The 26,377-nt window shown below is 42.0% G+C and overlaps 1 protein-coding gene across 1 annotated transcript in view; it reads right to left on the minus strand.

Annotated features, from left to right (window-relative positions):
- The window catches only part of LOC108897472 (pleckstrin homology domain-containing family A member 5-like), a 176,889-nt gene that overhangs the window by 23,490 nt on the left and 127,022 nt on the right, over positions 1-26,377 (minus strand). Inside the window, 11 exon segments of the mRNA XM_018697118.2 lie at positions 146-265; positions 1,691-1,774; positions 5,222-5,460; positions 5,886-6,178; positions 10,483-11,607; positions 12,164-12,279; positions 13,423-13,523; positions 16,714-16,786; positions 18,144-18,248; positions 21,010-21,065; positions 21,068-21,183. Coding sequence (XP_018552634.1) covers positions 146-265; positions 1,691-1,774; positions 5,222-5,460; positions 5,886-6,178; positions 10,483-11,607; positions 12,164-12,279; positions 13,423-13,523; positions 16,714-16,786; positions 18,144-18,248; positions 21,010-21,065; positions 21,068-21,183 — 2,428 coding nt within the window.

Consider the following 26,377-nt stretch of genomic DNA (forward strand, 5'->3'; position numbering starts at 1 on the left):
AACCTTTCAGAACACACCAAGTTCAATTTTATTTTATTTAGAAGGAACCCCTTGCACGCACATAAACACACAAAATGAGGGATTGTGGTTGGTTAAGCACAAATGTGTACATGCACACACATGTATGTATACAGTCAGTGCTGACCTTGGCGTTGGGCCCCTCCATACCCAGGGCCATTAGCTGAGCTACAGTGTGCTCCCGCAGGCTGTTGAGCTCCGCCTGCTGCCGGCGGAGCTTGATCAGCAGTAGGGTCAGCTCCTCAGGCTGCACAGGGCAACACACAGAGGAGAGAAAAAGAGCTGCTACACTGACATCGACAACAGCCACTGACGAACTGAAATAAAACATGCAGCGAGTCTGTTGCCCTTAAAGAAGAGAGGAACCACTTCAGTATCCTGCTCTGCCAGGACTGCTTAATAGTCCAGCAAAGACAATTATAATCCTCAGAAACCTCAGCATGCAACATTAGAAAACCTGTTATTCAACTGTACACTTATGGAGTGCTGTCCATAGTATGGTTCAGGTCTCTGTGAAAGATTTGGGATTGATAACAGAGGCTTCATTCATTTTCATTATTTCTGGCCATCATACAACAGGGTGACAGACACATGGTCCTGACATATTAAGGCTTAATTAAGTTCTCCAGGCTAACATTATCCTTGAGTCCTTATTTCCCCAGGAAGGATTTTACTATAGCTCTGCTAACTGGTTCAATCAGGTGTAGCTCAGCGCAGGTATGACACTCTGACCATTTCACTGTCTGAACTGTCACAAAGCTGCTGTTATAATTCTTCAAATCTGAAAAGGTTCCAACATTTAGAAAAAGAAAATTCAATGTATCAGCAAGAGAAGAAAATTTGGTAACCTTTGATTTACCTTATAATCTTGCTACTGGTGACTGTGCGTGAACTACTTGATTTATTACATGTCAGCAATCTGGGTCAAAATACCACCATCTAGTTTCAACCTTATTATTAGTATTAAAAAAAAACTGCTAGATGAGGGTAAAAAGCTACGGGTAATTTCAGATTTAGCAATGGACTGGTGCACACAAACACTCCTGCAGACACTCATACAAACACAGGTAGGTCTCACACACACACACACACACACACACACACACACACACACACTCAGCATATTATTATGTGAAACGGTGAAATAAAGGAACGCAGCCACTGTGACAAACACTCAACTGCAAAAAGCCGTGTGGAAAATTACTGGACACATTTTTCTAGCCGAGGGCCCTGACTGCCAACAAGCAATCACAACATTATTCACAGCTTGTTTCAAATACAAATATCAGCTCTCACTCTTGATTGTTGTTGCTTCAATTTGAGAGCAAAGACAATTTCACTTGTGCTGATGCAGTGTGTGTGTGTGTGTGTGTGTGTGTGTGTGTGTGTGTGTGTGTGTGTGCTTGTGCGTGCTGTTTTTAAGAGATGTGGCATTGTCAATAATTACACTGGTCCTGCAGAGACAAATGAAAAAAACAGCAATAACATTACTGCGATAGAGGAGTGCGAGTGCCGTGTCGATGAGTATGTGAGTGTTGGAATGTCAGCGACGGACGGCATGTTTATTTGGGTGATGGTCTCCTATAAGAGGCAGCTGAGAGCAGGTAGACAGTCGGTTGAATCTCAAAGTATGGAATGTGTGGGAAGAGAGGGTGTGCACCGTAAGACTCACCGTCTTGCCTTGCAGGGACTGTGGGGTAATGGTCTGAGGAGGGACGCCGGCTGCAATTGATCGTCGGTCAGTTGGGTAGCCGTACTGTGGGATGAGAATGGAATGAATTTGGCAGAGGAAGGTACATCTCACTTTCACTCATTTCAGTTCAGGTGGTCTTAATGACTCAAAGCAGTGGTTCCCAACCTTTTTTTGTCAGATGGGCCCTACCCAGTTAGATGAAGACCAATATGTTTGGGTATGTTCATTTAAATTGATTTTAAATTAAACAATACAAAACAACATAACAGTGAATGTTACATAAATATTTTCATGCAACTGTCACTGTTATGGTCAGTTTGGTTAAGTATGCATTTCTACTACTACCATTCCAAGTGATGAAAGCCTGATACCTATTTTAACTGTTTATCCATTTCTATCAGCTCATTTTGTCAACCATTTATGGATTTCTTTTAGCTAACTAATTCAAGCATTTATACCAGTTTCTCTTTGCTCCTCTGCTCACTTGCTACCAATTTTTTTATGTACTTGTAGTCACAAACTATGATGACTCAATACATGGATCTAATTTTTAATAAATTCTAAATTTTTATTCGATCAAATTACTATGCGGTCTTTCCACATACTCCCACTGCAGAAATGCTCCATGGTGCTCAAGTACCTCTAGTTGGGACTGACTGATTTTAAGGACCATACCAGAAAATCCAGGTTTTGTTTAGTAAGGTTTACACAGCTCACACACACATTCACAAAATCAAATTGCATTTCAGAAATTACTGGTTAGATGGCTCCAAATTTCTGAAGTTAAATAAGGACAAAACTGAGTCAGGAGGAGAAGGCCAAAACAGAGAACCTCAGTTCACAGCTTTTTGCACTATTTGTCCTTTGGGAGTAATCTGTGATAGTGAGTCAATTTTTGAAGCACAAATTCAAAACAACAGCACAGTGGCCTTTTACAAGAACTCTTCCAAGTAAAACAGTTTCTTTTACTGGACAACTGTGAAAAATGTTTTGTCCTGCTTTTGTTTACACTCTCAATCACTTTAATGCATTGTTCACTGTTCAGTTGTCACCCCACAACAATAACGTACATTTGAGAAAGCAGAAAACCTAAAAATGAATGACATACATAATGATAAAAAAAAATATACAAGAAAAAGAAAAAAAAGTATACATGGTTTGAGGTTAATTAGCTAATACAGCAGGAGCATTGTAATACCACTTAAATTAATTCAGTGATTTAATCAACATCTTTGCATCAAAAGAGGAACAATACAGAGGTAACAATAGGAAACATTCAGTCATGGTTTCAGTCTTCTTCTATTTGCCAACATCTGCTTTCTTTGTTAGCAAACACAGAGCACTGATTAGACTCAATTAATGGGAGTATAATTAAATTTGGCTGCAACAGTGGACTACAAAGAATTTATTACACTGAAGCAGAACATTGTTAAACTGAAAAGCATTTTTAATCTTATATTCAATTTTACATAACATGAACACCTGGGAAAAGCAGCTCTGGGACCCCAGACACTCAGGGGGGGCCCTAAGGCCCCAGGTTAAATTCTTTTGTAGTCTGAATAATTTAAAATTTGTTTGGTAATAAAAACTAAAGCATATTATCAACTGAAATTGTAAGGACCTTAATGTTGCTCCTACAGTTTGACCTAATCTTGTTTTTCTTACATGAATATTCTTAAATAAAATTCTGTTTGATTATATTATAACCCAAGTTATTTAGGGTTGGAGAGTTGCAGGGCCTACAGTTCTTTTTTTTGCCTCAAGATGCTCTTGCAGATTCATACACAGTAAATTTATTTTTTTACATCTAGAAAGTGTTGGGGGTACACCCTGTATGGATCACCAGTCCATCACAGGGCCAACATATACAGACAAACAACCACTTACATTCACACTAGAGTTACGAATTAACTTAACGCGCATGTGTTTGGACTGTGGGAGGAAGCCGGAGTACTTGGAGAGAACCCACGCAGGCACAGGGAGAAGAAGCTGGTCACTACACTGACCAGTATCCATCCTCTTAACTTTTATGGATTAAAATACACAGTTCAACTCATTCTTTCTTAATCTAATGGTGATTCTCAGTGGCTTCCTCCTCTCTGCAGCTGTGAATACAGAGCAGGACGTGTGTCACATGGTGTATTAACATCAGCTGTCTGCTGTGTCTTAAGAGTGCACACTTGGTCTGAGGTGTCACTGTGGCTCTCAGCCTGAGGACAGGGATTGGACCTGGGCTTTAGACTTGTGACAGGAGGATTGGACTCATCGACTGAAGAGAGAATCATTCACTGACTGCACTCTTTGTCTCTTTCTGAATATTCTCACAAGGAAACCAGAATTTACATTTAAAGGAACACTTCATCATCTTGGTACTGCTTGTTTTTCTGTCAAACAATAAGTCATTGTAACGACAAGACTTTGGAGACTCGCAACCAGCATTCTTTCTTTTCAGTGGAATGGCAATTTCATCATTTTTACCACATTTTAATGAAATTTGTTCCCGTAGCAAGCATTTACTTCCTCTTGCTCCTGTTTCACACTCAAAGCAATCCACTGGCAAATCATATTGACCCTTTTACTGTGAAATAGCTACAGAGAAAGAACGTATTTGTCACTGAGGTTAGATGCAGAGTTGAGCACAGTAGGCACAGTGTGTAACAAAGGGTACTCTTCCTACAGCTGGCCTCACACCCAAACTGAGCACTCAGGCCTTGGTAACAGAGGTGACAAAGAACTCAATGGTCCCTCTGACTGAGCTCTAGAGATCCTGTGTGGAGATGGGAGAAACTTCCAGAAGGAAAGCCCACTTGGAGTTTGCAAAAGACCTAAAACACTCTAAGAAACAAGACTGTAAGAAACAAGATTCTCTGGTCTGAGGAAAGCAGGATTGAATTGTTTGGCTTCAATTTTAGGTGTCATGTCTGGAGGAAACCAGTCATGATGCTTGGTTGGTTGTCCTTATGGAGGTTTCTACCATCTCCACACAGGATCTCTGGAGCCCAGCCAGTGACCATCAGGTTCTCGGTCACCTTTGTAACCAGGGCTCCTGATTGCTCAGTTTGGTGGACAGCTTTAGGAAGAGTCCTGGTTGTTAAACACTTCTTCCAAGTAAGAATTGTGGAGGCCACTGTGGTCTTGGGGACCTGCAATGCAGCAGAATTTTTTGTAGCCTGTACCTTGACACAATCCTGTCTCTGAGCTCTGCAGACAGTTTCTTTGACCTTGTGTCTTGGTTTTTGCTCTGATATGCATTGTCAGCTGTGAGACAGGTGTGTGCCTATCTAGATCATGTCCAATCAGTTTAATTTATCACAGGTGGACTCCAGTCAAGGTGTAGAAACATCTCTTCCCTTTTTTAAATAATTTTTTTTTTTTTTAAATATAAACTTTTATTTTTGTTCTGTCATTATGGGGTATTGAGTGTAGATTGATGAGAGCCTGAATACTTTCCAAATGCACTGTAAATGAAGTTTAATCATTTTTATGTGAGTCCAATGTCATTCCCTCTACCTTGGCGAGGTGTGTCCTGTGCCTGCGGTCCAGTGTCACGTCCCCCCTGAAGACCGGTGAGGACACCTCGGAGTGGGAGCTGCTGGGGTTGTGGGCCACCTGCTGCCGGGGAGGGGAGAAGGTGCTGTAGAGGGCCAGGGAGCCGTGAGACGGCGAGGTGGGGATGGAGTGGGTCACAGCGTGTTCAGAGATGTTGCCCATGGTCTTTGTGTTGGGAAGGGTTCCATAATGACCCACAGCTGCAATCACAACAACAGCAGGAGAAAAGAAAGTCACAGTGGAGTCAACAACTTTCCTTGCCTACAATGTTTTCTGTGGTGGTCATGAAACTGGAATTAGAGAGAGGGTCAGCCGATTACACAGTACATAAAATCTTTACTGGGACAAATTTGCAGCAAGACTCAAAACTCAAAGAGCCGATATCCGGCTGTCCTCAGGTGTTCAGGGTGCTCTGTGGGATAGGATGCCAGCTGTGACCCATTCTTACAACGTTGCTAAAAGAATATCAAGGCCTCATGACCAGTGCCAAGTGGGAAACTTGAAAGGCAAAGAAAGGAGTTCTTCAGAGAACAGAAACAAAAAGAACTAATGAGATTTCATTGTATTCAATTCATTCTTACTGTAAGACAGGAAGTAGTATCATATCTGTCTGTGGGATCTGTACCTGTTGGCTGAGCCAGACTTTGCCTGGAGAAGGCCTGTCTCTGCTGCCACTCATACAGCTGCCACATGGTGTCGTCCCTCATCGACCTCCTCTTCTCCGCCGTGGTGACGGTGGTGGTGGTGGTGGAGGCGGGACGGAGGGCGCGGTCATACACGGACCCCGCCACGCTGCAGATGCTGTCGGGCCTCATCATGCTGTTGCGGGGCAGTGTGCGATAGCCCTCTGGGTAGCGGGGCACAATCTGAGGACGGTGGCTGGGCATGTTCCGGGGTAAGGTCTGGTAGGATGTAATGCTGGCAGATAAAACAGACAAACCGATGAGAAATGAGTACTCGGTAATAACCACAGATCAAGGCCCACCCCAGTACAGGTGGGTCTTCAGGTTTAGAACTATATCTGGACCCTGTGTTCAATTTAAGCACCTTAAATGACACTTGTGAGTCTTGAGCTGATTGCAAATCCACAGTAAGAGTTAGACTGCCTACCTGAAAATCAACTGTCCAGTACAGATATTTGATTTCATATACTGAACTTATGTTATTAGCAATATGTGCTGTTGCGTAGCTTTCCATTAAACTGACACAAACAAGCTTTACATTGAGTCAATAAACATACAGTAGGAAGGACCTTTCAGGGTTTGTCTCCAACATCCAGATCAATGATAGATTAAAAAAACTAAAACCAGTTTTGAAAGGCTGTCCAAAAAGAGCAGTACAAGGGGAGGTGGGAAAACTCACAATCTGTTTAAAAAGTTTAAAAACTTTGTAGTCTTGATCAGGATGTATCAAAGTTTTTAATTCCACCTTTAACATTTAATCCTTTTTTTAATTTCTTTTTTCTTCTTCTTTTTTTTTTTTTTTGCAAGTTGTTATATGTAACAGTCACTTCACAGAGAGATTTGTTAGGAAACCAGAATCCACTTGTAATCACGAGGAGAATGTCCTCTGGGAAAGGGAACAAAGCATGACTCAGTTCTTAAATCACAGAAATATAGAGGAGCCAGTGATAAGAAATTCAGTGGTAGGAGCCAGACAACATTCCTGTGATGTTAGACAGGTCGGGTAAGAAAGTACTGCTAAAAATTAAGTAGAGAAAGTAGTAGAGATTTTTCCTTCTGTTGTTACACAGCAGCAAGAATCAACTGAACTTTGCACAAAGTAATAAATGTGTCAAATAACTGAACAAATGAATGAATGAGTCGTTCTTTAAGCTGCGCGGTGGACTCGATGAATCTTACAGTGGTCCGACCTCTCGTCAATCTCTGTGTTTTATGCATCAATCAAGATAAAATAAAAAACAACAGCTGATATTAAACATGCAGGTCTGATGCAGAAGTTGCTTGACATTTAAGCCTCACTAAGCTACATGCAACACCCACTCTTACATTTTAATGTGGTTACTATAGCACTTACATTCAACTGATACAATTACCTAATTTTCCCAATAGTGGATAAGAACAAGAACCACATAACCACCCGCACTCACTGTTACTGTATCCAGCAGCCAATGAATCAATGCCTTTAATCAGTGTGTACTGAGCAGGAACCAGTTTAATTATCAGTATGTGTGTGCCTTAACATGTATGGTGTGCCTGACTGCATCTAATTATCAAACTTTCTTTTCATTAACAGAACTCTGCTTCACTTTCGCTTTGACCTGGCGACATGAAGTAATGAAGAGCTCGTTATCATTACAGCCATTAGCAGCTAATCATAAAATGGACGCCCTCATTTTCAAGGACTGCGGCTTTGACCTTACGAGTCCACAGTGAGATATAATATAGTCGTCGTCACTCTGACTGCCTATCATCATTCTTCACCTGGATGGGTAAGAGCACCACAGTCTTTGTTGATCTCATTTAACCTTGCATTCAGCAGAGAGAGGAAGACCAGGTACTACACTGATCTGCAGCTTCTATACAATGTATGGACTGAAGGACTATACCATGACTGTGCCATGTCTGTTTACCCATGCTTTACACAAGGCAGTGTATATACATCATTATTACTGCCAGCCACTTCCCCTCTCAGATATTCATGAGACTTGATCCAAATTTCTGTTGTCGGTGGGTGATAATATTTATCTGATGATCAGACTGAATTGTCACTCATTCAGCCTGGTATTGCATTCATATTGGCCGCTGGTGGGTTGCTAGGAGCAGTTAATCTTTTGTTGACAACTGAATGTGTCAATGTAGGAGTTATTATCTCTGAAAGATGATGACAGATGATACAACTGCGTGGGTCTTGCCATTTTCTGTCTCTATTTTTCATAGATGTAGCTGTTTTTCTGGCTCTGGCACAAGAAGACATCTATATTCTTACAGGGTCAGTAAGCCTCAGATTAAGGTCCTGCTGGATCATCAAACAGTGCCTGAAACCCCTTCTGCCACATCTTTCCAACATCTGAATTGGGGAGGTTTGGCCTATAATTTTATTAACTTGGGGAGTTAAAAACTAAAAAATAATGAAAAAGAGAGCACAAAGAAGAAGAATTAACCTTTTAAACTACTGTCAGGCAGTAACTTCAAGTCTGTGTAAAGCAGTGATACTAATGGTTAGTCACACAACAGAAAAATGTGATATTAACCACCCAGCAAATATATAAAATCAGGTTTCAAAATCAATGCTCTGAGACGCTGGGGGCGTGTCACTGCACTCAGCGACAGTTAGCATCCTGCTAGCATCCTGTTAGCTCCCTATACTGTAGATGTTTATAACGGTTACAGTGTTAGGGGCGGGGTTGTGCTAAGTCGTGCCGCCGTTTCAGACCCGCCCATAAAATCCTGAGAATGAAACTGATGAAAAAAACTGTGAAACAGTCAAACTCCACGATGCAGTGATAGAGAGCTTACAGTCTTTTCATGTGTTTTCAGGAACTATTTTCTAACATACATGATGTGTTTAGAGACAAATCTCTGAATAAACTGTAGGATTACTAAGTTTTACAGGATCCTCAAGATGAATGAGACACAGATGTGTTAGCATATACACTAATGATACTGCACATGGCTGTTATCAGTTCAGTCACCACTGTACTGTGGACCACTCTGCTCCTCTTAAATAACATGGCTGTTAGCAGAAGTAGGACTCTGTGTTAACAACAATAACAATCAGTTCTACAACAAAGTGTCTCTATTTCCCTACTTTGTGCTGTTGCTGATAAAGATGACAAATGTGTCTCTGCAGCGCTCAGCTTGCTCTGTTCTCATTACAGTCTCATTTCCATGACTTATTCATGGCAGCAGAAGGAGAGGGGAAGCGCTGAGAGCAAATGGAGCGTCTGCGCTCTGCACTTCTGTTCCGCTGCATTTCTCAGTACAGCCGGCTAAATGCCAGCTAAACGCTAGTGCTCCCAACAGAGATACACATCTGTAGTGACACAAAAAGCTTTCAGCTCCCTCTGGCCCAGAAGGTCAGACCAAGGACAAGGGAGGATACATGAGGAACGAGGGGGGCGGTCTGGAGAGATTGAAGGGCAGAGTGAGAGATGAAAAAAGGGGTTTAAATCTTGTGAAGGAGCAGACCTGTCGCGAGGAGAGTTTGCCCCCAGATTGTAGTGAAGAATGAAGGTGCAAATTGCACATGAATGAATGTGTGGAGAGTTGAAATCTGTGCCTACGTTTTCTCTACCACAAAGTAAAGCAGCTGCAAAAACCAAAACAGCCCCACAGTACAAAGACAGCCTCATGTTACCTTAGACAGGGCAATAATCTTAATGGAGGTGGAGTGCTAATAGAGGGCTTAATGATCACTGGTATACGACAGAGAAAAATGTCAAATGTGTCCACTGAAAAATGTGTGTATGAGTCTGTCACCTGATTAGAACTGAGAATATGGGCTGCATGAATCCTGTGCAGACAAACATTACTAATATAAAAACATAGAATGTCATAGAGTCCTCTTTACATGTTGCTGAAGACTGGTTTTAATGTGAGCAGACTGGTGTGAATCACCACACACAACTTGCTGAGTAATTCAGGTGGGTGTGGTATTGTGCCCACTGGCAACTATTTCCACTGGAGATACAATCAACCAATTAGAGCTTTGTAGGCAGGATTAAATGGAAGATGTCAGCTTGCTAACTGATTGGTTACTTGACCAAACTGCCTGACATCACCACAATGTCAGACTGAATGAATGAGTAATGGTGATTGTGTCTGATTATGTTCTTATCAGTCTGATTCTGTTGTGGTGGGGTGACTCAGTCATAAAGGACTGGTGTGGTATGTGTATAGGTGACGGTTATACTGTAGCAGCTTGGTGATTTAATGAAGGTGAAAATAGTCGTGTGTATTGACGCTGCCCTGAGCTGTCTGTTTATCACCACATGTTTCCTGCTGCCTTCAGATGGCTGAAGGGATTTAATGAACTGAAGGAGAAGCTTTTCAGTGAAAAGCTGTGAACAACAGACTGTAACCATATTCACATACAGATATGATTTATTGATGTCCCTGCATGTAACTGCATTAAATATTATTTTTGATACCAATTTAAATGCATCTAATGAGTGTTTAATTGCAATAGTTAATGTTAAAAGCATTATTGTATTACTATGCATCATAATGTTTCCAAAAAACACACTCAGTCAATCTCACCTCCTGCTGTCGTCATCCAGTCCTCTAGACCTGTGTGTGCGGACCCAGTGCTCCAGTTGCTGCATGGAGTTGGTCCTGGACAGACCTTTCTCTGGTTCCTGCACCGGAGGAGGGGACTTTACCGGACACGTGGCCAGACTTCCATCCACCTCTGCCGGGCTGCAGTCCCCGGTCTGCTGTCCAGCCCCGGTCCCTGAACCGTTAACCTGTGTGGGCTTTTGGGCGTTGAGGTTGGCCTGGCCCTGGCGTGACGCAGACACTGCGGCTGCGATGGCGGCGGCCTGGGCTGGCTGCAGCTTGATGCTGCTGATTTTCGTCAGTGACCTCTCTGTGCTCTGATCTCTCTGGAAGCCGTATTTATCGCCGTCACGGACTGTAGCATACTTCTCTGCGTCTCTGAGAGTAGCATATTTATCGCCCTCTCGTAGCGTACTATATTTCCTCACTTCCTTCAGAGTGCCGTATTTGTCCACAACATGTATGGTACCATATTTATGATCCATCTCCCTCATTGTGCTGTACCTGTCTGTCTCCTTTAATGACAGCTGTCTCTTCACTTCCTTTTGAGGAACAGATTTCTGTCCATCTTTTTGGAGCATGTGCCGTTCTCCAACTTTCTGCAGTGCATATTTTTCTCCATCCTTCGTGAGCAAATACTTCTCTCCATCTTTAGTTGGAGCATATTTCTCCTCCGTCGGCACCACTGTGTACTTTTCATCCACCTTCTGAACAGTGTACTTCTCTCGATCCCTGTGAATGGCATACACCTCTCCATCTTTCTGCAGCGAGTATTTCTCTCCGTCTTTTCGCAGCAAGTACTTCTCTCCATCCTTATGGAGGAGATACTTCTCTCCGTCCTTCTGGAGCATATAGCTCACCCCGTCTTTTTTCAGAGAGTACCTCTCTCCATCTCTCTGTAAAGTGTAATATTCACGCTCCCTCTGGCCGTTGTGTTTCTCTGCATCTTTTTGCCGTTTGTCTTCGACCCAAGACAGGGAGTGTTGTCGCGCAGGTTCATTGCGGTTGCGTTCATTGTTCTGGATCTCAGGCCTGGTTAAGACTCTGTGGTTCAGTAAGTTGTTCAACTCCTGAGGCGTTCGCTGGTCCACTTTCAACTTGTCTGATCTGGGATGAAAGAAGAAGTTAGAATCCAAAAGAAAAAAGGGGGTTGTGACAAAAAGTAACAGAGGGAGTTTTCGAAGAGATTTCAAAGACAACTTTAGTGTCAGTAGTCAGGAATTGGTGTGACAGCACTTCTTTCTGGTCTTCCACTTCTTAAGAATTTGTCCAGGCACCTGACACTACAGGGAAGGAGGGAGTCTGTATTCACTGAGCACTGCTTTACATCAACAGAGAAGAACGATGGGTAATAGGTAACAGGGGCTTGTGAGTGATGCACTGAAGCAGTGATTAATTCTCCTTTTCATCCACAAATAAATTGATGCTGACCTTATCCATATATAATTTTATTGCACTGTTGTACACTTCCTGCACTGTCCAGAAACTGTTAAAAACTGGGGGCTGTCCAGGCACTCCTGCCGTGGGCAAGGATAACGCACCACTCCCTAATGCTCCTCCAGCGGCAGGGCTTCTTTTAGTGATATGTTTCCAAATCTCATTACTGATGGTAATCGTGTCCAAATGTATGATCTGTGGGTGTATCACCTTGGTGAACACCTACCTTCTGACTGGTTCGGTGTGGACGAGGGCAGCATCCGTCATGACTTTCATCCAAGACTCCATCTCTTTGGCTGTGTCAGTGCAGAAATAATACGTCCGCATGTTGGGGTGAGTAGCCTGGCAGTGTGGGTGGAGAGAGAGAAGTTGAAAGTGACAGAGGGATAAATATCAGGAGGATAGACAGAGAGGGAGAGAGGGAGAGAGACTAGGAGATAAAACAGCAGTGCGAGAAGCAGCTTTGGATGGTGACCTTGAGATACCAGTAAGGGGTCTTTATATCATTCCTGCTGGCAGGGGAGTGTGTTTGTGTACAGTATGAGTGTGTGTGTGTGTGTGCAACTGTATGTGTGTGCTCTCTGACTGCCTCTCCATATGTCTCAGTGTGAAAACATAAGTGTGGAAGTCTTCAAACTTCCTCTGTGTTATTTGGCAAAGGTAAGGCTGTATAAGTGACTGAGATGCCCAACTGCCAACTTTCCATGTGTGTAAATTTGTATGTGTAAATCCCATCATCAAGTCCTTACTCTACTCCTTAGTTTTCATGATATAAACTAAGCAGACATACTTGTAAGTCAAGTAAATTATCACCATGGAGCAGCAGTTTAACATTTTGGGAAATGTTTATCCATCTAGTTCAGAATTAATCTCATGTCAGCCCCTTGACACAACTATGTTGGCTCACTTTTCATGTGAGCAACTGAGTGTCTGTAAGTATGGACAGGTCTGTCACGTCTCCTTCAAGCGTGGCCGTTTGAAAGAGCGATAAACATTTCTGATATGACAAAAAAAAACCAGTGAATGAACCAGTTCTTTTCAAGCATAATCCAACTTTTAGACGTGGTGGTGAATGTATTTTTGAATTTCAGACAGAGCCAGGCTAGCTGTGTCCCCTTGTTTCCGGTCTCTATGCTGAGAAGGGCTGGGTATGTCCTGACCCCAGCTCTGTATTTAACAGACAGTCTGAACATCTCACTTTCAAAATCAATCGAGCAAAAAATGAATAAATATATTTACCAAATTGCTAACCTCTCCCTTTAAAACAGTCTCTTTAGTATATATTGCTCAAAGGATTTCAGTAACATGCTCTTAGCTGACTGCATGAATGATATTGTTGTGGAAGTGAGACCAACCCTGCAGCTTCTGTCGACCTGTCAGGTTACAAGACTGCAACTTTTTACCTTAAAGCACATCATCACCACCATTAAAAACCCCCTGAGTACTGGAAGAAGAAGCCATTAAACCAGACACTTATTATTTTACCTTGAAGGCGTATTTCCTGCTGATGTGGTCATCCACCGACAACATTGAGATGTGAAAGCTGGGCAGCAGGATACTTCCCAGGATGCTGTCTTCTTTCTCATCTGCAGTAAAGAAATCCAGAGGTCAGGAGTCTAGTATGCTAACATGTTAGATGTGGACATTTGCATTCAAAGCCACATTGACCTGCTCTTAACTAAGCAGCGTCAGGCTCTGGCTCAGGTTCAGTGGACACAGATCAAAAGACCAATCTGTTTAAAGAGCAAAATATTAATCTTTGGTTTGTTTTAAGTTTGGTTGTGAACTTGTGAACCTTCCAGGGTCAACTCACATACAAATCAGAACAGGGAAGCTTGATATGCAGATAGGGCTGCATGAGGAGATTTCACAGACTGATTTATTTCTTCTTGTTTGTTATATTTTAATACAGTTAGAGACACATCAAAGCGTTGACTAGTTATAGAAAGTAGCTGCGCAGCTAGATCTGTTGGAAAAGGCTCTGATCTTTGAGGAAGCTCTAAAGAGGAGTGAGAGGAGGATCCTGCAGGGGCTTTGGTGAAGAACAACAAGTTTCTATGAGGATAAACAGCAATGGTGTGTGTACATGAATCTGCTCCTCACAGGGGAAGAGCTAAAACATGTGAGCGCGGGAAACCAGGAGCCATGTCAGCCATATGTGAGAGCTGACAGCTTAGAGGTACACCTGTAGGAATGTGATTGGATGTTAATTGTCAGCTGGTGACTGAACAGGTGATGCATCAATAGGCTACGGATACTGTAAATGTATGACCATATTTCATTCATTCATTCAGTTGATTTTAAACTGTTGTTTGTCAGGTCATTATATTTAAAATTGGATACCACACCCATAACAAGTTCACAGACTCACTTCATCAATTCTGATTTCCAATAACATCAGACCTACACTCGATGCACATAACAATGCTTCCTCTTTACCAGCCGCTGCTTTGCCTGTGGGATAGTGAGACAATATACACAACTCTCACAAACTCTCACAAACTGCTTGTGCTATGAGAAGTATTGATGCTTTTTAGATCTCAAAGCAGGATGCACAGGCTTGAGGAGTTTGAGAAACCCTCTTCTGAAATAAAATAAAATAAAAATAAAACTGCATATTTGGCTGCGCCAGACATTAAAAGTAACTTGTTTCAGAGGAGAGCAGAATATTCTCTCTGTGGTCTCTACTGTCAAGTCTGGCCTTTGACTATGAGAACAGGAAGGTCTAACTTTATCTGGCCAACGGTGTGATGAATGACTAACAAATGATAATGGAACACAATGCACTGAGGCTTATCAGAACACAACAGACAGAGACAGAGAGAATGAGATGATTGGATGTCCCTATGAGCTCTGTCTGCTTCCTGTGAGAACTATGATCTCTCCCTGTCTGTGGTGTAAAGACACACACACACACATACGCAACTGACTCTCCACAGGCTGCAGCAGGCTGCTTCTGTTCTCTCCATGATTTTTTTCTTTCACATTTTAGAAGTAAAACAGCAGAAAAGCACAAAAGATGTGAGATGCTGCCTTGAATGCAGCACAGCCGACTCCTCTAATTGAGTTAATATCTATTGATGCCATGTGAGAAAAGCCTTACAGCAACAATCTGAGCAGATTCATGTTGGGATTAATGGCTCCATCACTCTATCACCTCTCTATAGCGCGATGCTGCTGTGATGGGAGATACAAACTATAGGCAGTGTGGCGCAGGCAGAAACATGTCCACTGCACCAACTGCAGCAAAAAAAAAAAAAAACCTACAGAGCCTCCAGCCAGTGCTGCTGTTTGCTTTAGCCAAGCCTGCACTGAGAGCCCTGCATCTCCTCCGGCCCCTTCCCTGCTCCTGAATTATTGAGATAGCCTACAGAACACACGCACAGAAAAAAAAAAAGAGCAGGAAGGAGAGCGAATGAGAAAGCTGGCATGCAGAGAGAGGCTGTAGGTATACACTGCAGCGTGGGTGGGTGTTTTCTTTTAAGAATGCTTTTTTGGAACAACTGACATTTCAAGGAACTTCAGCGACTTCTTGAGTACAATCAGTGTGTCTACACTTCACACTCTAACTGTGAACACTCTGATTATGATTCTCTTCGATTCATTCTGGTTATTACAGCTTTATTAGGAACACCTGTACACCTGCTCTTTGATAACCCAGATACCCGGCTTTAGGTGTTTACATGACAGCTGCAATTATCGCTGTATCGCCTCACTCTGGTAATAACAGAATTATCAGACTGTTTGAATTCATCTAGATGAGTCTTGCAGTGGGAGGGACGCATATCATCCTTGCTCACATAAAAAGTACAACTCCACACTCTGCAGACATCTCCAAGCCTGAGTGACAGAAGGTACTTGGAATAAAATGATAGACAGAGCAGGAGAAAAGTGAAAAAGAAAAGGTTATTATCGGAGAGCCGAGCACGTCATTGTCCTTCTCGAGGACGCCTCCTTTCTCTCGTCTCTGGCTGGCTAAGCCAATAAACATCCAATTCTCCCCTGGGTTTTGTCATGAAAGCAGCTCCTGATTGCGCTCTGGGAGCGGCTAATTTGTCAATTTATGGAGATGGAAAAATCTCTATCAAGGGTTTAGGAGACACGAAGGAGGAACAGATGAGCTTTTGTAAACGTAAAGTTTGAAATTAGTGCCGCAGTGTGGGTGGTACAACTGTGGGTGGAAGCAAGGACGACTACTTTTAAGTGACAAGGCCCCTCGACCTCTCTACAACCAAAGGCTGGTTTACCCTGTTACACTGCTGGAGTCCAGATTTCCACCACACACATAAAACATTTTTGATGAACAACATACCAAAAGCTTCTTAACATTAAAAAATGCCTTGTGCATGATTTTCCTTTTATTTTGCCCATTATATTTGGAATTTTGAACAGTGCGTGATTATGGAACATACAGATGGGTGACACATGAAAGGAAAAAAAAAAAAAAAAAAAAAAAACTTTAAACAGCATCTGTGCTTCATGATCCTCGAGGTGTGTGGGGCAGACAAAATTCTTTTTCAGTTGGTGTTCAATGTGACATTTTTTTCTCACACAAACAAAAACAGACCTGCAAAACCAATGTCTCCTTCTTACTCCAGTTGCTACTAAAGGTTTCTTGTTCAATAAGCTGTAACATACATCACTGTTTTGTTCTGAGCTGTTCTTCAACATATGGACTCAGCTTTTGATTTGACAGTTAAATAACTTAAATAAATCAGTATGCATCCTAAATTTGTGTGTGTGTGTGTGTGTGTGTGTGTGTGTGTGTGTATTGACCTCGGTAGTAGAAGAGGCACATGTCTGACAGAACGAACCATCTCTTCTTCCACAGCTTCATGCCTGTGCTGTCCTGCAGGGGTCAAAAACCACAGACCGTCAGCCAGTCAGCCAAAGTGTAGTAATTATGGAGAACAATACTCCCTCTCTCTCTCTTTTACACACATACACACACACACACACACTGAGTTTTCTCTCTCTTGTTTGATCTCCCCTCACTTCCCTCCTCTTGACACCCTCTCTGTCTCTCCCTCTGGCTCCTTCTATTAACCAGCTTCTATCTCCTCCTCTGAGACAAATTGCTTTGTTTTATCTCTTCATAACGCAGTGACAAATTTGCCTCCGTGGTGCTCGGGGCGAAGGTCTGTGCTTTGTTCTCTACACTGCTGCTGCGGTTCTTTTTTCCCCCCTAACTATGACTGCTGCGACAATAACAAGTTTTTTGAGACCATTTGCTCGTTCCACTTGGGTCTTTAGTGCTGTTTGCAATGTGTCACATTCGGCCACAGATCCTGAGGTTAGGATCTTTGGGTAAACATTGGTGACATTTCTTCTGTGAGTGAGCACTTTGCTTGGCAGGTCTCTGGGGAAAGAGGGGGGTGGGGGGGGGCTGCTGGTGTGAATCAAATCAATTCTTGCCTTAATGTGAATACAGTGAGCAGAGGTGCAGGGGGCGAGGCGGAGATGGAGGTTATTGACAGTGGTTGTATATGGGGTATGAGCTGAATAGTGCTCGATGAGGCTGTCCTCAGGGGGAGCGTGCGAGGGTCAGAGGGCCACAGGGCAATTGAAAAACTGACCCACAGTAAATCTCAGTGGAATGTAGAGAAATGCTCAACCTGCAGTGAGTGGGTAGAAAGGTAATGAGAGAACAAGCTGAGGCTCAAACTACGTTAGCTAAAGTAAAGTCCAGCCCTGCAGCAGGAACAGGATCCTCACGTCCCCTCAGGCTTCACAGGGGCTTTTGTTGGTGAAAATATTAGAGGACCACTAACCTTTACACTGTCTGATAACCACAGTAAGTTGCCATTTTCTTAAAGTTCATTCATTCAGCCTGACATTGCACTCATGTTAGCTGATCTCTGTTCGTTTGTAGTGCTTGATAAGGGTAGCTGTTTTTAAGACATCTTATGGACTTTAAACAACATTTGGTACTTTGATTTGACTTTTGGGCAGCTACGTTAGGATGCTACACAGTCACCACAGTGCTCCAGCATGAACTGTAACAAATCAGATTAAATACATAGAACTGATGTATATTATATTTATAGTATAGGTAAAATAAAACATGTGTGCCAGAGTAGCTGTCTCCCCTGCCTCTGGTCTGGTAGTTAACCTACCCTCACCTGTCTCCTACCTGTCCACTCTCAGTCCTACACAAACTCACACACATCCCATAATCTTCGAGTTGAATTGTCTTCCTACTGTACCTGTTTGTAAAGCCAGTTGCTCTTGACCACTGGGGCATTGGGGTTCCTTTTGATGGAGTTGGACCTCTTGCCAAAGTTGTGAACTTTTTTGGAAGACCGAGAGGGCTGTGGAGAAATAAATGAGAGTATTTGTGTGTGCGTACGTAGATACTGAAATACACATATTTGAATAAATAAGTCACACAAATGTATGAATAACTAAAAAAAAAAAAAACAGCCCATGTTGTGTTAATGTTTCCATCTTACATTTCCTGCAGAGTGAACACAGCAGGGTGAACTGCAGAGATGCACAGACAGAAAAAACAAGCCAAAACATCTACTTTCCCCCCCGATCTCAACACAAGAATCTGACATGACAAGTGTTCTGTGTATTGGTTGTAAAGAAGCTTGTACATAAAAAGAGCACCTATAAAAAGCAACAAGAGAGGCAGATGTATTCAGCTCATTAAACAAAGCATACCCCACATCCCCCATACATCATGGCTCACTTACTGAAAAATGCAGCACTGCAGCACACTATTCTCTTTTATGTCCGTCAACAGAAGAAAGATACAACGAGTCCTTTGAATGAGTATAAATTTGATACAAAATGGGATGAGATTACTATTGAACCATATTTAATCATGTTATGACTGTATTCATTATGGTAATGTCTCATAATGTTTTTGGTGACCCTCTCACCTTTCCTCTTACCACCACTTCTTCTGATTACTGTATCTTTTTCTTTTCTTTTTCCTTTTTTTGTTGGTTACACAAGTTTTCCTCTCTAGATAAAATTGACCACCCACAGGAAACTCTGTCTCCTAGTGTGACGGCTGCTCTCCTTTACTACCCCTGTCTTGTTTGCCTTGCTCTACTGTGCTCTCTGTCTGAAACAGCAGGACCTGTAGGCTAGAATAAATGGCAGCATGGGACATATGTTAGGGAGACACACGATGTCCCTAACCATAATTAAGTGCTCTGAGTCGCCTAACATAACCATAAGAATGTTAATCATGCTCGTGGTTGCTAACAGCAGCTGGTGTAAGAAGGCAAAATAAATAACCAGCCATGTTGAGTGGTAAGGTCTGGCTCCCAGACAGCATTTCAGTTAATGCAAAAGGTGTTGGATGTTGGATAGAGTTCAGAGGTCAGAGCTCTGTGCAGGGAAAACCATGCCTTTATGGAGCTGACATTGTGTCATGTTGAGGGAAGAGCCAAACACAGTTTGGGCTGTAGCATTAAGATTTGTCCTCACTGCAACCAAGCAGCCTTGCAAAAAGCTATGTATGGTTATATGGGTTAGATAATATAGTAACATTTTAAATAAAAGATAAACCTACACCTGGTATACACAGTCTGTGCGTCGTTCTTTCATTTCTCCGGTGAAGCACGGAGCTGGACCCGTACGGCTTGGTCATAAATAATGACTTCTCATGAATACATGAAGTTATGCAGTGTTATACTTTCTTCTAGCCAGGGTAAGCAGAAGTAAAGCATCAGTTATTCATGAAAGCACTGAACTTCTGATTTGATCTAACTGTGCATATTTATTTCCTGTGTGTTTCTAAATGGACACACTGTTCAGTCTAATAGCGCAGTGACCCATTCCAGGACAGTCACTGAGTGCTGAGTGCCAGTAACGACTCAGCATGTTTATGAATGTCCTGAGGTTGACCTACAGCACAGCATTATTGAAACAACACATCAACTGTTTCAGGGGGGTTAGCAGCTGTACTGATGGTTTATGTTGCTGTGTATCACTGCCATTAATTCCTTCCATTCACTCTATCAATTATTCTAAGTTCTTGAATGTGAGAAGCTTCTTCTTCTGCAAAATCCAATTTGCAAGTGACTATCTTAAAGGAACAGCCTGACATTTTGGAAAATGTGCATTCTAGTCCTGGAAGAGATTTAGATGAAAAGATACCAGCCTCATGTCCGTTAGCTTAGTTTAGCACAAAGACTTGAGACAAGGGGAGCAGCTAGCCTCACTTTGTCCAAAGGTTACAGCAAAGGTTAAAGCTGCCCACCAGCACATGCATCTCAATAATTACTATAATCAATTACATAAAAATTAAAACACCCCTTTATGGAGGATTGTGTATCAGATGATGGACTATTTCTTGGATATGAGCAACTGTCACATAACCAGTTATGGCTCCTGACATACACTTATCACCTCAGTGATACACATAGCACACACTGGATGATAATTATATCACATTTGGCACATCAGACCTTATAACTTCTTCCATCTGAAGTGCAGGAGGTGCTTGCTAAAAGTGTCAAATTGTGCAGCTGGTGCGTGCTGCATTGTAGAGAAACGTTAAGATAGTCGATTAAAAGTTGGATAATGCAAAAGAAGCTGCTAGGATGAAGGATGATGTATCCTGACAATACATGTCCTAAGGCCTGCTGTGTGTCCAAAAAGCTATTTCACTCAACAATGAAAACTCTGATCTGTCTGTGGTCCTTGATAAGTGAAGTCATTAGGGGTTTATCCTCTGAGGATCATGATTATCAACCAGGTTTCAAGGTAGTCCACTTGATAGATGCAGGGCCATTTCATTCAAAACGAAAGATGTCAAAGTTATAAAACTTCTGGACAAAAAGTCAGGGGAAAAGTAGGGAGTATGCAGTATTCTTCCTCTTAGGACAATGAATATCTGTATCAAATTAATGACAATTCATCCAATAGCTGCTAAGATATTCCAGTCAGGATAAAAGTGGCCAACTACAGACATTACAGTCTGCTTAAGATACATCATGACTGTTTCTTTATTAGAAAAGAATGAGGTCATAACTTAATGCATCAGTTTAATTGTTATGAGCCTTGCTTTAGAACAGTGATTAACATTTAACATATGTTTGGATGGAGACTAACCCGTGTGGATGAGGTGGAGGTGGTGGTGGCTGTAGTGACTGTGGTGGCAGGGCTGCGGGAAAGGTGCTGTAGTCGGAGCCCCCTGTGTAGTTTGAAGCCTCGCTCATGGTGCTCATGGGACGCTCCTTCTTGTCACTGCTGCTGCCCTGCTCTGATGAAGCCTTAGGAGCCGGTCTGCCACAGGGCGAGAGACATAGAGAGACAAAGAGAGAGAGAGAGTCAGTCAGACATTTTACCTTAATATGAAGAACGTACAGTACCATGCAGCTCAGAAGATCTAGAAGTTGTGACCGTGACTGCAGTAAAATTGGACAGATGGCAGTCAGCCATCTTCAAATGCCAGCTGAGGATAACAGATGTGGAAAAAAACATGATGAAATACAATAAGTAAGCACGGGCATCAGTCCAGACTTTGGTTTACCACCACAGTGCCCAGCTTTCCAGGCATGAGGAACTGCTGACTGTCAGATGTCAACATCCATCTACTTTAACAAGTCTGTTTTCTTCTTCTTCTTCTTTCTTTTCTTTTTTCAAGTTTGACAATAAAGTTTTTGAGACTATTTTCTCCTTTAGTTTTTCTCCTTTAGTTCTTCAGTTCTTCATTTGTTAAAAAAAAAAAAAAAAAAAAAAGAAAATGTATCAAAGAAAAGTGACTCACGATAGTTACAGGGGATGAATGAAAATATTTGATGAATACTGACTACTTGTTCATAATTTAAGAGGAGAAACATTGTTTCTGTCCTGGTGGTGGAAGAGTGGACCAGCCTTTAACTCTTATGAAAACACCAGAGGGATCATGGGAGCTGCATTATGTGTGTTTCACAGACTTGGAAAAACTTCATAATGTCTCTTGGTTTGTGTTCTTAGCCAGAAGTCGAGCATGTTCTCAGTAGTGTTGGGCTCTGCCGGAGTTGTGCTTTGTCACCTATTTATTCTGTCGGTGACTTTCATGGACAGAGCCTCAAAGGGCAGCTGAGGGATATAAAGTGTCAAGTTTGGTGACCTGGGATTGGATCCATGCTTTTTTTCCGAAACTATCCCAGTGCTGGGACATGGTAATGGGAAGAAAACGCCTGGATGGAGGCTGAAATGTTTTCACCTGCTGAACAAAAACCATATTTAAGGAGGAAACGCTGATTATAACTGAAAAACATAGGTGGTAGGTACAAATATGCCCTCGGTTAAATGTGCTCATTCTGTTTAAATTAGGTGGATGCTGTGTGTGTGTGTGTGCGCGTGTGCGCGCTTGTATTGTAACTAATTTTGCTACTGAGATGACATAGGAGTTGCTTAGCTCCGCGGCAGAATCTGTCTCCACGACAATCTATGAGTCCATCCAGCTAATCAGCCAAACCCCCTCATCTCATCAAGCAGACCCAATCTTCACTCTTTTAATGACACACCATCTCTGTTAGGGCCATTAAAGAGAGGGAGGATGAGAACGACAGGAGGGGTAGAGCAGCTTGAATGAATGCAAGCAGAGAGGAAAGTGGAGACTAAGGCTGGAGGAACAGAGATAAAGAAAGTGAGAATGCGAGACAGGGGGAGAAGAGCCGGTTGCATGAATCACAGCTATTATTTTCCAGGTGTCACCTCTGATATATGCCTCTACATTCAACCAATTTAAATGGCCTGCCAGCTTGGCCTGACAAATTGAACCAGCTCAAAGTTTTTTCGCCCCTGGTTCAACAGAAGGACAATAGCTAATGTGAGAAAAATAAGGTTCAAGGTCCCCGAGTCTGATTTAAGTACCACACAGTGCCAGCTTCATCTCTGCTCCCAAGGTCAGCAGAACATAAGCACAGCATGTCAATGAAACTTGTTTTCACAAATGATTTCTCTACTTCTGGTGTATTTGTCACTTTCATCTGCTTTAAACTGTGTAGTTTATAACTGGTATTTGCTACTGTCGACCATTTTAACTCTTGGCTAGACTTTCATATGGATATTTATAGTCAGCACAGAATGATTCTTTGATAGGTGTCACCATCAGGCCAAAATTTCCACTCACACACATCAATAATGAAATCTAAAACCATGAAATTTACTGAGCATACTGATACCTCCCAGAGGAGGAATCTTTTTTATATTAGTGACTACACAGCCTTTTACTTCAGTGAAACCCTCAAGACAATCTTTAAATCTAATACAGGTAAGTGATAGAATAGTAGAATCTACTCTATGCTGTTCAAATTTTAAAATTTAATGCTGATCCCAACATCTGTAATTAATGAGCACAAATCTAGGCTTTTAAGTTAACAGATGGTTGTTACTGCAATGAACAAGAACACATTTCCTGATTGTTAGTCAGGCTTATTTTGGGTTGAGTTTAGGTGCTGTAGTTCAGTCAGCCAGCTAACGTGGCATGGATTAATGTGCATATAGATTATGTACAGTGCTGATGTTTGGCATTTAGACTTTGACCTTGTGCCTCTGCACAGAGAAGAGCACTTTTTTAGGAACTTAGAAGTCTGAATGATCTCATTTGGGAGAAAAGTTTTCTGCCTAGTCTGTCTCAGATAAATACACCTGTACCTCAGTGTGCCCCAGTTTTCAGATAGACATGCACACTGGCTGATGGTACAGATAAAAGCATTGGTTTGTCTCTCAGGTGTATTGCCTGTGATTGTCCCACACTGTGGATCGGATAATCAGTGAGATAGCAGCAGGGAGAAAAAAATCTATGCCTGTATCTGTCTAGCACTTTCTACTCTGTCATGAAAGCTACCTGTATTACCTGCCTTATTAACCCTTTGTAATACCACCATCCTCTTAGTATTGGCACAGCTTCTATCTTAAATACAGCAGCAGTTTTTCACTGCTAATCCCCATTATTTACCATACTGTACTTCAATACAGTACTTTCATTAAAATTAGCACATCAGGCAAAGTTTAACTGGCTTGCCAACAATCTAAAATGCCTTGCAGCAGATGAGTAGCTCTTCTATATTCTACCCTGACAGCTTTGATACTCTCCTGTACCTCAGCCTACTCAGCAACATTTAGTCCTATCAAGTAAAATGGAAAACTCAAATATGTTGACTAACACATAATAACAAAATAGAAACATCAATTTCTTATCATGTCAATACACAAATTATGTTTGAGTTTATGTTAAAATTTGAAATTACCCCTTGATAAGCTGACACATTTATTCAGAGTGAAACAATTAGACACATGATTTGGACCCATCAAAAGTCTTTGCAGTGATGGTATCAGAGCCCTAATGTCGTGAATTTTTAAAAGGAGATTCTTAGAGCACTTTATACTCCCAGCAGTAATCCATCCCTCAGTTTGGAAAAAGCACTTAAGTCGAGTTAGCTTGTCACATTTAATACTGAGCTCTTGGGGGTAAATTACTAGTATTAGTTAAGGGACCTGCAGTGGTGAATTGGATTTATGGTTCTGGATTTTGCACAGGGTTCACTTGAGGCTACAGCAGGTATGTTGTTCTAATTACAGCTCTGATTCTCTTTCGATTTGGGACTTTACATAGAAATTGACATTAAACTCAATGTCAAAAAGCACCAACTTAACTTCTCCTGCTCATATCTAAACACCGGACTTGCTGTAGATATCCGTACTTTTCAGCCTCTACACTCAAAAGGCAGCTACAGTCTCACGCATTTAGTCCTTGTAAGGTCATTCACAAATCAACAGCTGTGGACTCTCAAAGTGTCAGTATGCCAGTAAGCCATGATGAGATTGAATAGTGTTTGAAACCTCGCCCAGTTACACATGCCTGATGTCAGAACTGGAGAGGGTGGCTGCATTCAGAGGACTGGAGGATTATTGACTGTTTGGGAATGAAAATTAGCCTCCAAACTTAAAAGCTCCACTTCTCAGTATCTGTAATACAATAATGGATCAAAATACTATGTGTAATGTACGAGCAACACTTCCAACTGTGGAGATTTTCTCCACCAACACCACTTTGTTCTCAACCAGCCTGAGAGCTAAAAAGGGGGATAGATACTGGGTTCATGATAAAAACATATCTCCACATGAATGTTGATGACACTCTGAGTCAGGTAGCTGGTATGCACTGTAGGTATGATACTGTATAGGAGGGTGTTTCTGCTCTCTGCCCACACTGCTGTGTGTTTAAATCTCTCAGACACCCACAGTGTGGGTGCAAAAACACCAGTCTATTCACAGCAGCCTGGCAACCTCTCTGACTTAACCGGATGAGCTCGAGGATTCAGAGTCAGAATACATTCATTATGAACTATTTTTCAGCTGAGCTGGCAAGATTCACAAATGGCAAGTTTCAACTGTGTGTGTGTGTGTGTGTGTGTGTGTGAAATGCCTGCAAGTGAAGGCATTTAGCCTTTAGAAAACAGAGAGACATTGTTGCCAGAGGCGGATGCTCTGAAATTGCTCCCATTTCATGGGTCTGTCAGTGACAGTGAATTGCCGGCCAATTGACTGTGAGTGAGAGAGGAGGACTTCACTCGCCTTTAGTAACAAGAGCCCTACATCTAAAGAAGGGTGACTAACACACACACACACACAACAAAAGTCGCCCACTGATGGCATAGCCAATCTGTTTTCCCTCTCTCTGCCTGTTCAATCCTTCCCACTGTCTCATCTCGTCTGCCTTTTCATCTTTCAGTCATACGGCTTATCTTAGCCTTTATTAACCTTTCCTCCACAGACCCTTTCCTTCAGCTGCTCTGTTTATTCTTACTTCAGTGACTTGCTGATGAAACTGGTTTGTCGGAGCACTGGTGATGCAGGCTGTTACTCATCTAAGCAGGATCAGAATCAGAGAGCTCTGGAAGGAAATAAAATAAAATGGAATTTTCCCCTGATCCTTTTTTTTTTTTGTTTGCAGTTTGGCTTCCCGTGCACTATGAGCACCACTGTTTATTTGCTCTGAATGTGAATGATGATACTGGTGACTCAGCTCTATTTCAATCATCCATTTATGTTCTCCACACTATCTTACTTCTGGTTTCAGTCAAAGACAGTTCACAGTGGAACAGAAGCTGGTAAACGTATTACAATCACAACAAACACTTTCAAAACAGACTTTGTTATCAACACTATCAAAGACCATATCTTACGGTGACCTGAGTCACTGCGTCATATCAGAGTTTCACATCCAGAAGCTAAAGCCATGACTTAAATTTTGGCAAACAACATTACATTCACAAGTGATGTTTAGGTCCCAATGTGGTAGTGCAGTCAATTTTAAGTACCAACCAACCTGAGAAAAACCAAGTCAAATAAAAAAAAGTTGTAACTGAGTGTTCAGAACAGTCAGACTCCTATTGATGATTGATTAGAAATATCCTCATATGAATCATCATTGTGCTTCAAGTAGTTGTCATGTAGGTGGGTAAATTTAGGCAGTAGTGCTATT

The sequence above is a fragment of the Lates calcarifer genome, linkage group LG18, assembly GCF_001640805.2.
Source record: "Lates calcarifer isolate ASB-BC8 linkage group LG18, TLL_Latcal_v3, whole genome shotgun sequence".
Lineage (NCBI taxonomy): Eukaryota > Metazoa > Chordata > Actinopteri > Centropomidae > Lates > Lates calcarifer.